At 50.7% G+C, this 13,790-nt stretch overlaps 1 protein-coding gene across 1 annotated transcript; it reads right to left on the reverse strand.

Moving 5' to 3' along the window:
* Positions 1–433: 433 nt before the first annotated feature.
* USP11 (ubiquitin specific peptidase 11) lies at positions 434–13,518 on the reverse strand. The gene is made up of 21 exons (XM_040999382.1): positions 13,339–13,518; positions 8,727–8,836; positions 8,425–8,555; positions 7,978–8,095; positions 7,502–7,647; positions 7,310–7,371; positions 7,099–7,195; positions 6,588–6,761; positions 6,326–6,484; positions 5,762–5,986; positions 5,558–5,641; positions 5,352–5,446; positions 4,184–4,390; positions 3,571–3,623; positions 3,103–3,372; positions 2,940–3,010; positions 2,534–2,646; positions 1,551–1,700; positions 1,339–1,454; positions 1,056–1,144; positions 434–971 (listed from the first exon to the last, which is right to left on the reverse strand). The coding sequence occupies exons 1-21, from the start codon at positions 13,491–13,493 to the stop codon at positions 834–836; spliced, it is 2,763 nt and encodes a 920-aa protein (XP_040855316.1). The 5' UTR covers positions 13,494–13,518; the 3' UTR covers positions 434–833.
* Between the last annotated feature and the right edge of the window lie 272 nt (positions 13,519–13,790).

Here is a 13,790-nt window from a genome sequence, read left to right on the forward strand (position 1 = left end):
CTACCCCACTCTTGCTCACTCATTTGGAGGGGCAAGAGGGATAAAAGGAGTCTTATTTAAAAACAAACAAAAAAAAATAGGCAAAGCTAGGTATGATTTGCTAATTATGACCAAGATATGGATAGGAGATGTTAACAGGGGAAAAGGGCTAAGGGGTATATGGCAATTATTTATGTTATAATTTTTGCTTTGTAAATCTAAACTTGCTCTGAAATAAAACATTAAAAAAAAGATCTGTCACTCTGCCTTTCAAGCAGAAGGAAAAAAAAATCCCATAAAAATAAAATAAAGCACTCCAAACAGTAGCATGTGGCACACGCACAGTACGCAATGACCACTTGGAAGAGCACACATCACACGCACCCAGCAGTCAGGTGGAACCCAGCACTTCTCCGAAACGCTTTGGGGAGGGGAAAAAAACACACCACAGAACAAGGAACACAATGCGCTTTATATATAACACACCAGCAGAGGATACATGTTTCAATAAGAAAATACACTCTGTGTTCAAGTGAACCCCCACAGCAGCCATTCAAGAACACTCTGGGGTGAGAAAGAAGGAAGGGGACAACCATAAATAAAGACTGGGAGAGGAGGGTGCTGCTCTAAGGGGGGACACACAGGTAGGGAGCGCACTGCAGGGTGGGGTGGGATGGGGTGGGGGCATGATCTCCTCCTCCCAGGAGACAGCAATGGAGCGGCACAGGAAACAGTAGCCACGATTAAGCCGTTAACACTGGTGGGGGCACGGAACACAGAGAAGAGAGCGGGGGTGGACACAAAAAGCAAGGTGGCAGGAGGACTTCCTTCCCTGTGGCAGGCCCCAGGGCCGCTCAGTTCACATCCATAAATTCAGAGCTGGCAGAGGCCTGGGGATGGGATGCGCCACGCTGGGACTGCAGGCGTTGAGACTGCAGGCGGCGACGCACCACATCCTGGCGCTGGTAGAAGAGGACGTAGGCCGCCTTGGACTGCCGGGAGAGGACAGGACTCAGCACCACCTTCAGGGGGCGGGGGCAGGTGGGAGGAGGGAGAAAGGAGGGCTGACGTCGTACCTCAATCTGGTTCTCATTCACAGGGGAGACGCTGTTATCATCAAAGTAGTGCCACTGGCCGCTGTCCTTGTTGCAGGCAAATGTAGTGTCTGGAAGGAGCAGGAGCTATCCTCATCTGCCCGCCCTCCTGCCCCAAGAGCTGTTGGCATCCACGCCCATACCCATCCCAGCAACCTTGCCTCACCCACCATCTAGTCATCCACTGGGAGTATCCTTATATTTCCCCCCCCTCCGAGTCCAGAACCCTCCCAGGGTACACCCCTGCCCATGGCCTGGCACATACAGTGTCCATCGCGCAGGCCCCCATAGTGGTTGGAAACCGCGATCAGATCATATTTGTACAGCTCTGGAGCCGACTCGTTCTGTGGCTTGATGACAAATTCAGAGAAATCCAGGTCCCTGCAGATCAAGACAAGGCCATGAACACTGCCTGCCAGCACCCTCTCCCCCTCGCCCCTGCCTCACCCCAAGCCTGTCCTCGCCCTGCTGCCTCACCGGATAGGAAACTGCACCAGGGTGTCGAGCTTCTCACGGGAGAACTTGGAGTAGGAGAAGCGCTTCAGGTGAATGATGAGAATCTCGGGCAGCAGCCACAGGTCCAGCTTCTTGGTGGCCAGCTGGTGCTGCTTGCAGGAGGGGCAGTACCTACACACACCCAGCCCGTGTCAGGGACGAGACCCAGTCTGAGTACACACTGCCTGCTGGGGCCATGGGCCACACAGAGACTCCCAGAGATGTGCTTCCAGTCTGAACCTGCCTGGGGCTGCAGTCTGCTGACCCCTGGCTAAGAGCCTCTCAGACGCTCAGTGAGCCATCCCCTGACTGCCTCCTGCACGTGCTCCTCCTCAATAATGTGGTAGAATGTGGTATTTCAGTGTGACTTTTGCTCCAGGAAATGCTAGTCTTAATGAAGAATCTGTCTGTATCCCTCACATTTTCCTCCATATTTCAAACAGCCCTCACCTGGTACGTGCTGATTGCCTACTGACCCAGCCTTGGGAACTACTTCATGTCTCAGTTCTACTTCACCTCTGTTTGGGTGCCAGCCTTGTTTGCCTGCTGGTTCTCTATGCTTACCCTACCCAAACACCCGCCCCAACTACTCTAAGGCCAAGCCAGCAGTCTTTCCCCTCCTTATCTGATGGAGAAGGCAAAGATTGCCTGAAGAGATCCAGGACAAATGGCGTTAGTGAGCTAGAAAGCAAGGCAAACTAGGCTGGGGGAGGGGTGGGGCCAAACAGGGTAGTAAGAGGTCTTCCCAGGGCATCATAACTGTTCAAAGACCCCAGCCCGGAGCTAACATCCACGGGTGAAGAAACAGCCCAGCTCAAGATTTGGGGGTGAGGATGCACTTGAGGTGTTAGTGCCTGTGTGGCAAGCAGGGCCCAAGTGAGGGGGCAGGTAGAAGGAGACATATTTCCGGAGGCAGCAGGCTTGGGCAGGTAACACCCCCCACACACCCTCCCCCAGGGCCTCACCAGGGGTTCTCTTTCTCTAGGGTCTCCACCGTGGTGAAGAGCTCGATGCATTCCTGCAGCTGCACAGGCGCTTTTTTCAGCATGTAGCTGACACAGTCATGTTTTACGTAGCCCTAGAGTGGAGCAAACAGGCGGTTGCAAGGCTGGGTATGAGGGCAGAGGCAGTGGTGGAAGGGAGACACCTAAGGGGGCCAGAGCACAGGACTGGTGTTAGCAACCTATGGCCCCTGGAATGCTCAATGCACGTTCAGGTTCCAAGGTCAGGCGAGACCTGGACTGGGCCTTGCTGGCCTTGCTTCCAGCTGGTGAAGTCCGGGGGCAGGAATGGGGGGTATAAGGACATGTAAAGAGTTGAGGGGTATGAGCTCAGAATGTCACCCCCCTTCATTCCTGGGATCCCATTTACCTCAGCCTCTACTTCATCATAGTAACGACGCTTCATCTCTGGCTCCCAGTCAATGGCAATGTATGGCTGGGCTGTGGGGCAACAGGGAGGTGTCATGGGCCCTACTGCTAGGAAGTCCCAACCCCCTCCTATTCCAAGTCCAGCTCCCTGCCACAGGAAATACCTTGGACATCCTCAGAGGAGTTTGTGCGGTCGCTGGTCCCATTGGAGTTCACAGTCTGAAGAGTGAACAGTTGCTTGCGTCGTCGCCGCGGGGGCCACTGGGATGAGCGAAGGCAGTTATCCAAGAGTAAGGGGCACCTCCTTGCGATCCCAGAGCTGGGCCCAGCCTGCTCTAGCTCAGGTTCTCGGAGGCTGCTCCGAGTGGAGGGCCCAGGCATAGCATCTTTGTCCTCGTCATCGGTGTCCTCGTCCTCATCGTCGTCTTCATCTCCTAGGACGGGGTGGGGGGGGGTGGTGGTGTCGGAAGAGGGGAAGGTGAGAGTCCTGGGGATAACGTGCAATCCACATCTACAGTCCTGCCCCAGAGCCCCCACCCACTGACCACTGGCTCCTCACCCCCAACTCAGGTCACAGGACCTCTCGTACAGATACTCATCCTTGTGGACCCGCTTTCCCACTTCTCCCTCACCTTTCTCATCCCCTTCGTCTTCATCATCTGAGCTCGGTTTGGTCACGTAGCGCCTGCAACGGAGCAGAGGAAATTCCCAAGGGAGGGCACAAGGAGGGCAGGGGAGGGGCAAAGCCTGGGACTTGACTGATGATCATGGGAAGTCACTCCTGCACCTAGCAGGTCTGATGAGGTGACATGTGACACATGAAGAGGCTTGCGTGTGAGCAGGGGTCGGAGGGCATAGTGTGCTGTGGGGCCACAGTCAGGAGCCTCTCAAGAGGGAACGTCTATGTGTAAAATGAAGATGACGCATGGCCTTGGTGCAGGTAGTACTCTGGGATTTAGGTACAGTGACAACCTTTCAGTAAAGAGACAAGGTCCTTCCATGGAGGAGACAATGCCATGTCAGGTGAGGTTTTATTTCTGCACTCTGCCTGGCCTGTTCACCTCTCTGTCTCTAGAACCTAAGACAGGCTAGCATTGAAGCCAGAGGTCTCAAGAAGGCAAAAGCCCTCCAAATTCTGTGGCTGAGAGATAATAAGAAGTGCTTGTGGGAGGTATTGGGAAGCAGCTAAGTGCCCAGGTTCAGGTCCCACCCTACCCCCCATCCCCCCCGGAAGGGGACACTTACGAGAGCCGGTACATCAGGATGTTATACAGGCCTTCCCAGGAGAACCGGTCCCGGGGCACTGACACCAGGAGTGGGTGGCCAAAAAGCATCAGACCATAGTAGGAGTTGTTGTAGTCTCGGGCCGGGGTGCGCTCCCGCATATAGACAGGAACCACAATGTCCTCTCTTGAGCCCTCGGCTGCCTCAATCCGACCTGTCACCTCGTATCTGTGGAGGGTCATGCCCAATCACAGCAGCCCAAAGAGCCCCGATTCTGTTGAGGTTGCTCTACCCACCTCCCCTATCACAGTCTGAAAAAAAACAAATCCCTGTTTTGTGCTTCACCAACTATAAAGACAACTTAACCATAACACATGATTTATATGCTGTTTTACAATGTATTCTGGTATAGCACTGTAAGGGGTTAACAAACATTTTTCTGTGACAAAAGGTTTGTGGTGTACCCAGTTAAGCAAGTGTAACATTGCTAATTTGAAATGTTAACATCTTGTATTGGGGTGCTGGTCTGAGTTGCAGCTGCTCTACTTGGGAAACAGCTCCCTACTACTGTGCCTAGCAGAGCACCAGAACAAGCTCAGGCCCCTACCGCCCATGTGAGAAGACCTGGATGGAGCCTCAGGCTCCTGGCCATCGTGACCATTTCCGGACTGGACCAACAGATGGAAACTTCTCCTTCTCTCTGCTGCTTACCTTTCAAATCTTAAATGTGCATACACACACACACACACACACACACACTTTTCTGCTCATATTTTCCTATGTTTTTAGTTACCCAAAGACTTGCAAATTGTTCTGAATGTTCCCATGTTCAGAAAGCATCTTAGTGTTCTATATTTCAAACCCCCCTGTTGTGAAGCCTTTGACAGATTAAGGAGTTTAGCTCAGGGTCTGGAACACAGAAGGGGCCTACTGGGTGCTGAGTGACTAAAGAACAAAATAGCAGCTTCTCTCCTGTAATGAGGAAGAACTCCCAGGGACAGCTCATATTAAGGTATTCAGCACTCAAGTTGCTGATAGCCCAAGACCCCTGGCCCAGCCAAAAACCTGTGCATGGGGCCAGGTGAACGAGGCAGAAGAAAGAAGAAGGCCGTTTAGCTAGTGTGCACCGTTAAAAATGAAGTAGATCTAGTCCGAGAAAGCACCATCTCCCTGGGGCCCCTTGACTCACACGAAGATATCATCACGGTCCAAGATGGTACTTAGAGGGTCCTCCAGCTGGTACAGCTTATAGAAGCGGTGGCTGAAGACATCAGCCACCATCATCTGGGAATGGGATGAGAGGATACTGGTCAGCCTGCAAGGTGTTCCCCGGACCCTTGTGCCTCCTTGCCCCTGAATCTCACCCCCCTCAGGGCTTCCTGTTAAGAGTCTCACCCTGTCTGGTGCAATACCGGTGTGTTTAGATAAAGCCACACACAGATCCGAGATATTGCCTTTTTTGGGGACCACAATGCGGTGCTGAAGGGAGAAAGAGTATCATGAAAGATCAGAAGGGTTTGAGATAAACGGATCCAGGGAGCCCGAGGCTGGGCAGAGTACCAAAGTCCAACTCACTGTCCTTTATCACACCACCCATACCTGTTCAGGCTTGCGGCGGGGATCCATGGGGATAAAGAAGACCTCCATGACCCTCTTGTGGCTGACAGGAAGTGGGACGCTGAGGTAGCAGAACGGGTCAAAGGTCACAGACACGTGGCCACAATCAGGGCACACCAGCGTGGACTTGAAGAGTCCGTGGAAAGTATCCACAATCACAGAATCATTCCGACGTTTGTGGTTGTACCAGGCCTCCTGAGCGACCTCCTGTTGGAAGTGTCATGATGGGTTGGGGGAGGGGAGTTGCCCAGGACAGGTGGAAACTACAGTTTGGGATTCGCCCAAGATGAAAGAGGAGGCCACTGCCAAAGTACAGAAGAAGCATCCCAACCAGAGGCTATATGAACACTTGGTTTGCTCTAAGAGCTGGGGTTTGGTTTATCTAGGGTAAGACCTTGGGTTAGGGTTGACTGTGGGTGGGTAAAAGGGCTGAGACTGAGGCAGGAGGAGTCACAGGAATCGGTTGGGCACTAGAAATCCCAGGGGAGGCCACCAAACGAGGCAGAAGCCACGCTGACTGCAAGGGACCTTTCCAGAGCACCCCACCTGATCTGGCCGCCCAGCAGCATCGCGCAGCTCCACATACTCCTTCTTCTTGACCCGGTTCAGGTCCTCGTGCAGCCCATCCAAGAGGAATGACAGCAGCTCCTGGGAGTCGTGCTGTTGGTAGCCCAGAAACTGGGAGGCAAAGTGACCCACTTTGTTCTATGGTAGGCAGAGCAGAAGAGGGTGAGAAGAGAGGCCGTTAGTTGGCAGAGGCAAGAGAAGTACAGGGTGGGGGTGAGGGCACCCTGGGGTGACATCACACCTTGAACACGTGGGGCACAATGGAGCGGTGGTGGCCGGACCATGCCTGCTTCACCAGGTCTGCGTAGGCCTCTGCGAGTTCACCCTTCATGCCTAGCGGGTTGCGGAAGTTGAGCTCGTGTACATAGCGGTTGTTGAGGAAGTACTCCGTGAGCTGTGGCACGTTGCTGAGGCACTGTAGGGAGCAGGGCCAGGGCAAAGGGGCAGTGGAGAGAGAGAAGGCAGCCACAGAGAGGACAGAGGAAAGGAAGAGGGGAGGGAAAGGGAAATCAGGGTAAAGAAGATGTTAGCATTTGCCGAGAAGAGAGAGGGGCAGCAAAGAGGAGCCCAGGGAAGGGGTGGAGGGAAAGCAGAGGGAGTTCCTATCTCAGGAATACATATGAGCATGCTGCCCTGTGAGGCCCTGGCTTCCAAACCAATCCCGTGTCCTGTGTTCCCCCAGTCTCTTCTCTGTCCCCAGCTCCTGGAGCCCACCCCTGTGGCTGTGACAGATCCTGCTCTCATGGTCCAACCTGCAGGGCTGAGTTCATGAAGCATGTGTTGCCCAGATTGGTGAGACCACAGATTCCCGGTTGGCCCTGGAAGTCCTCATCTTCTTCCGACATGTTCCTGAGTTGAAGGAGAAACTTGTTTTCTGAAGGCCTACCGCATGAGGGCACAATCATTTGGCTTACCACAGGGTACCCCTACTCTGGACCATACTCCCCCTGCCAGGAGGCTTACATGACATGCAGCTGTGCGCTGGGCCAAGTGCCATCTTTGTTTCGGGTCTCCATGATGATTAACTGGATGAGAAAAGCAGCAAGGAGGGGGAAAAAAAAGCATTGATGGAGGGCCTGAGGGGCACCTTGCTCTCACTTCCCGCAACTGGACACCACCAGCCTTCCTGAGCAGCAAAGTCCTCCCGACTCTCACCTGCCCAGACTCGAGGGCAGCGTCAAACACTGTGATGTGTGGGTCGCACAGGCGATCAAGAGTGCCATCCGAGTTCTTGGCCCACAGCCGTGTGTCTCTCTGCGGTTCCACCAGGAATTGTTCCCGAGCCGTGAGCAGGACATGGTCTGGGCAGGCAGAGGGAACACATTCAAGATCTTCTCTGGACTCAGAGTGATTGACCCATTTTAGCATCCCTGACCCATCCTTACAAACCTTGTACCTGTGTCCCCATCAATCTTCCAGTGACTGAGCCACAGCCAGCACTCACAATGTACCCCGAGCAGAACTTCTCCCCCAACACCAAATCACTCTACCTGACCTAGCCAATGCTTCTCAGTCCTCTGAAATCTGATCAGTGTATGTTCCAGTGTGCCATGGTCTCCTTCCACGCACACTCATGCCACTGAGCTGCAATTCTCAGGAACACCAACTCATTCCATGACCCCTGGACTCACCGACAGAGTCCATGTGGCTGAATTTAACAGTGCGAGTTGTGCTCATATCATTGTGTCGGACGAGCAGCAGCTCTACCGGGTACACCTCCACCTTCCTCATGTTGGATAGCTCTACAACCTGTGAAGGCAGCGGTCCACACACGGGCATGTTCACACAGGATGCACACAGACACGGGCGCAAGGATGTGGGATTGAAGGAGCAAACTCGCTGGTTTTCAACAGTACCATACCAAGACACATGCTATCTGTGAAAGGATCTCAACCAGCTCACACACACAGACACCTGTGCCGTGAGTTGTGAGCATACACTGGTAGAACTACACAGAAAATACGGACATGCATACACACAGGTCTGGAGCCATCCTATATCTGGCAAGTCCATCCTTGCACCCAACCTCCCAGGGACTCTACCCCTCAGCAGTATCCGCCCCCCTCCAACCACTATACCTTTCGCTCAATGGGTGGCTGGCCATGCTCTAGGCCATACCAGCTGACCATGTTATTCCAAGCAGCTGCTGGCAGCAGCACATAATCCTTGCCTTCTACCAAGCCTTTCTTCAGACGCCAGCTTATCTGATCTGATGAAGAAGAAGCAGAAAGAGAACCAAGAAAAGAAACCAATGAATCTCTTTTGGTCATTTGATTCATAACCTAGCTTGCAGAATGAGCTTCTCTGGTCATTTGTAGGGACAGAGGGGACAAGAACTCCTGGGCTAAGTTGGTGAGGGCACGGGGGAGAGACCTCATACCTTCAAAGAGAATGGCATTGTTGATACTGCCAGGAAAGGTACACGAGTTCTGATCGCCTCCCTGCACATACAGCTCCCACTGTTTATACCAGCGCTGCTCCACAAGGAACCTGGGCCAGACAGGGAACAGGGTGTTACACGATTAGCAAGGACAGGAGGGAGGATTCCTTATACCACTCACAGCCATCACACTACAAATAGTAGCATGGGCCAGCACAGTAGCCTAGCGGCTAAAGTCCTTGCCTTGAATACACCAGGATCCCATATGGGTGCCTGTTCTAATCCCAGCAGCCCCACTTCCCATCCAGCTCCCTGCTTGTGGCCTGGGAAAGCAGTCAAGGACAGTCCAAAGCCTTGGGACCCTGCACTCACATAGGAGACCTGGAGGAAACTCCTGGCTTCAAATCAGCTGTTTTGGCTGTTACAGCCATTTGGGCAGTGCACCAGTGGTCAGAGGATCAATCCTTCTGTCTCTCCTCCTCTCCATAAATCTGACCTTTCCAATAAAAATAAATAAATCTTATGCTCACATGTGGAAAACAACCCTGGCTCAACCTGCCATCAACCCTATCCTTCACACAATTTCACCCTCTCCCTTATCATTGGTTTTGCCTCCACAATAATTCATTCCATAATGCTAATCTATGGTTTATATTACCTTCAAAGCACAGGGAGGCACTGCTTTATTTGTTTTTTAGCCTTTTAGCAAGAATTAACATCAATGCAAAGACACTTAAAAACTGAACAAATCACAAACCTGGAGACACAGTAGCTTTGAGATCAGGATGTCTCACAGTCAGGCCAGGTGGCAATCCTGACAAAGGTGCTACTGTTGGTTTCAGGATCATTCACAGGGCATGAGCCAGCAGATAAAAGATCTCTCTTGCCTTGCCGCGCCCCCCACCAAATACCCACACTATTACATACACTCCTAAAACTGTGCCTTTACCCATGAAAGAAAGGCAGTAAAAATGATCACATTTCTTTGACAGGTTCTAAGCTTCAATCAGTTCAAAATGTATATAAAAGCTTTCATTTCTCAAACTTAAAAAAAAAAAAAAGAAGAAGCCTATCTTGCTAGGCCAATTACAATGAGATCCGCTAACATAAATATCTGACAACATTTCCAGGGTTCACTTCCTAAACCACAATGTTGCTTTCCCTTCCACCACCACTACCCATTCATCCATTGCTGCAAGGCTCTGAACCCAACCACGCTGCCTGCCTTTACCTGCTCAAGGGCCCCAGGACCGCTTACCTCTGCTGGCCAAGTCTGCACCCACCCTGCAAAGACCTGCTAGACACTCCCTAGCTCCTCCTGACTGCACAGTGTTCACCCTCAGATAGACTCAAAACTCAGAATAACTTCTCAGGTTATTCTGTTACAGATTTGAGCTGATTCTTAAAATGTAACTCTTCCTAGAAACTGAATCAATTCAAACAAGCAAATTTAATTCACCATCCTCACCCAGCCCTGCCAGCTGACAAGATGGAGAATGCAACTATCACTACTCATACAAGGTCCCATTACTTGGGGGTTGTCTGTGACTCCAAAATGCTTTTTAAACACGAAGTTCCTGAGCACTGTAGCAAATGCCTGTAAAATGTGCAGCAAATTAGCCTCAAGATACTTCACTCTCATCTAAGCAGATCAGCCTTTAACCAATTAAAGAGTGTTTAGCAACAACAACAAAAAAGTCATGATGCCCACAAGAGCTGAACTAGCATTGGGGTGATGACTTTCTTTAATGAGGTGAGATTTACATAACATAAATTTAGCCAGTTGGAGCTGAACAATTTAGGGGCATTTAGAACACTCACAATTTTGCTTCTCGGTGTTTTCGGTAAAATCAAGTTGTAGAACATTCACAATGGTGTGTGACCACAACCTCTACCTAGCTCCAAAACACTGTCATCACTACAAAAGGAAATCTGGTACTGGTGGGGTAACTCTACAGGCTGCTGCCAAGAATGGCAGGATCGCATGTCTTATCTGCCAGTGACACAGTCCTGACAAGGCTCTGATGACAGGAAGGGTACAAGAAACAAAGCCCCGAGGCCCTTGTAAACTTTTCCAGGTGGCCTACACACATCCTGCTTATCACTTGTTTTCAGAATGGACTGAGGCTTTTCCTTGCTGGACAGTGATGACGTAATGGTGGAGAAACATTGAGCTTGGTTTTAAATTCCTGACTGGGGAATTTCAATTTATCTCCCCAGCAACAGGAATGCACACTTCACTGCTTCCGTAACTAAAGAACAGAAAAAGCAGGGCAGAGCAGAGCAGGAAAAGGGCATTAGGAAAGCATCTAAGGTTTCAAGTGGTGAAGGAACAGCAGGGGTCCAATATGGCCGACCCTGATGGAGAAAGAGGAAAGGAGTGCGTCACCGGAGAGATGGCAGAGGCGACAGAAGGCAAGCAGTGTCCCAGCCTCTTAAAGCTCTGGAAGTGATTATAAGCATTTAGTATTTACACTGGGCAGGTGGCAGAACACTGTAAGAAATGAACATGCTACACATCTCAAAACGACTTAAGACCCATGGTAAAGAGACAGATATAGTCAGCCACCACCCTGAAAAAGCAGCCACGGCAAACACCCTGAGTGCTGCACATGCTTGACACAAGGGCTCACGGCCATGTCATATGTGTTACATACAAAGTATAACTTCATACACATGCACATTCCATAGGTGTAAAGGAAAAGCTTGAACAATAACCATTATTTAGGAATGCACACACAGGTGGTAAAAGACTGGAGCAAAAGATGCAGCTGACCCGGAGCACTTTCCAGGGATGGGGAGAGGAGTGTTCCTCCCTCTGGGCGGTGGCCAGGAGGATTTCTTAAGGTACGGTTTGGAATCTTAGTTAGCCTGGTGGTGAAGTTATTTATTTATATATTTTTAAACTTTGTAATACTCACAAAATGGAATATATATACACAAAGAATTCCTTGTAAGCCCTGCATCCAGATTTTCCAAATCTAACGTTTTACCCATTTTATCAAGTATTGCTTCTTTATATGCCCTTGGGGATAATTTATTTTTTTTTAAAGTGGTCTCCTGCTCTCTTTGCCAACAAAACGGATTTTGGTTTTAAAATACGAAAACATCCTGCATATTTGTGATATACAAGGTGTTTTGACACCTGTGGGATGACTAAAGCCAGTTAACATATCCATTGCATGATATACTAATTAATACCCTCTCCCCTGGGGTGAGGACATTTAAAATGGGCCAGCAGTTTTGAAAAACACAATACATCATTATTAACATGAATCACCGCATTTTACAACAGGTCTCCTGAACCTGATTCTTATTTGATTTTATATGCTTCATCAAAGTCTTTGATAACCCTTTCATGTGCATTTTTGCATATTCCATGGAAATAAGCTGCTTGCACGAGGCTTGTTGTTTACCTGTACATTTTTTCAGTATGCATTTGCTAAAAACAAGGAACTTCAATGAGAAACACAATTACCACAAAGTAACAACACTAAAGTGTAACCCATGAACTTCAGCTACATTTCATCTTGTTGCTTTTCTTCTTTTATAGTAAAACATGAAAAATCATTTTATAAGGGAATAAATACTCAAGGAGCCAACTGAGGAGCACATGTTGCATTTAATTATACTGGAACTTGTTAAACAAAAGCAATTCTTTCAATCTGTAACTTTCCTTGCATCTTCTTTACAATCATATTTCTGAAGAATACAGGTAGTTTATTTTGGTAGGATCCTGGACAAGTAATATGTCCTAAATACTTTATGCTATAATCTTTTACGTTTTACAGATTTCAAAATTTGAAAGGCGAGACGCAATTCAGTTGGAAAAAAAAAAACCCAAACCAGTAAATTTCAGAAAGGAACTGATTAACAAAGTAATCGATAAAACCGGATTTACCAAGATATGCAGTGATTTCAATAACTATCCTGGGTGTAAAAGCACTAAAATAGAAAACTTAACTGCATATCAAGGCCCCTCCCAGGCTAATCACCTGCACCTCCTCCCTTCCTAGGAGAAAGAGCTCCTCCTCCTGAGTCAAAAAGCTCGACGCGTCACAAACTTTACTCATTTGCAGTCGCCATTTTCTGCCTGATTGGCACCCCCTCCTCTCCAGTCTGTCCCAGGACTCAGGCCACGCCCCCCGAACCCTCCGTCACGAGCTCCGGTTCGTTCCCAACGGTCGGCAGCCGTTCCCAACGGTCGGCAGCCGTGGGCACCGATCCTGCTGACGTCCCCAAAACTTCCCGCCCCCATAGACAGGGCAGACCACGCCCCCAGCATGATGTTGCCAGGTCCACCTTCTTCCCAAGCTCCTAACGGGACACGCTGGTGCGGTCCCACCTCCCAGGACTGCTCCTTTCAGGTCCCGCCCCCACAAGCAGTCCTATTTTGTTCTCAGTCGTTAGGCTAAGTCGTTAGGCCCCTCCCCTTTCCCAGCCAGAGCCATTCACCTCCAGTACGGCCCCGCCCCTCTCTCCAGCGGGCCCAGCAGCCCTTCCCCCGCCCCCTCCAGCACTTCTCCGCGGACCTGGGCTTAGCAAATCCTCCGCGGTCCTTAACGCCCCCGCCGTCCCCCTCTAACACGGGCTCCGCGGCCGCCAATCTCACCAGCTTTCGCCAGTTCGCAGAGGACGCCGTCGCCCATTCTCGCCGTTTTCTATCTGCTGTCGTTGGCTGTCGAGGCCTGGCAGTGCCTCGGACTGAGGCTGTCTGTCCTCGGCCGCCTTTGCGGCCGCAGCTCGGCCCGCTGCGACCGCCGCCATCGCCGTTCGTCCTCTCACTGCCGACGCAACTGAAGATAGGAAGACCCTCGATTGCCACTTCCGGATTCGGAGACCGGAAACGGAAGCAGAGCCCCCCTAGTAACCAGGGGGCTACTGCCATCTTGGAAGTGGACCCCCACTCTCGGACGAGCTGGGGGGCTGGGCGGGCATTAGGCAGAGGACGACCAATAGGCAGGGTAAAGCATCGAGTTGGGAACCAAGACAACTAATGGGTCGTGGGACTCTAACGCCATGTTGAGTTAGGGTAAAAGGTTGTTTGGAAGACCGAAGTCAAGG

Source organism: Ochotona curzoniae, unplaced genomic scaffold (genome assembly GCF_017591425.1).
Source record: "Ochotona curzoniae isolate NIBS_2020 unplaced genomic scaffold, NIBS_Ocur_1.0 contig_1274, whole genome shotgun sequence".
Lineage (NCBI taxonomy): Eukaryota > Metazoa > Chordata > Mammalia > Lagomorpha > Ochotonidae > Ochotona > Ochotona curzoniae.

What these genes read in the sequence shown, in the direction of transcription:
- USP11 (XM_040999382.1), bottom strand. Translation starts at nt 13,493, where the DNA reads ATGGCGGCGGTCGCAGCGGGCCGAGCTGCGGCCGCAAAGGCGGCCGAG. An exon ending in CTGCGAACTGGCGAAAGCTG is followed by an intron (nt 8,837 to 13,338) that starts GTGAGATTGGCG and finishes TGTCTGGCCCAG; the next exon opens with GTTCCTTGTGGAGCAGCGCT. An exon ending in CAATGCCATTCTCTTTGAAG is followed by an intron (nt 8,556 to 8,726) that starts GTATGAGGTCTC and finishes CTTCTTCATCAG; the next exon opens with ATCAGATAAGCTGGCGTCTG.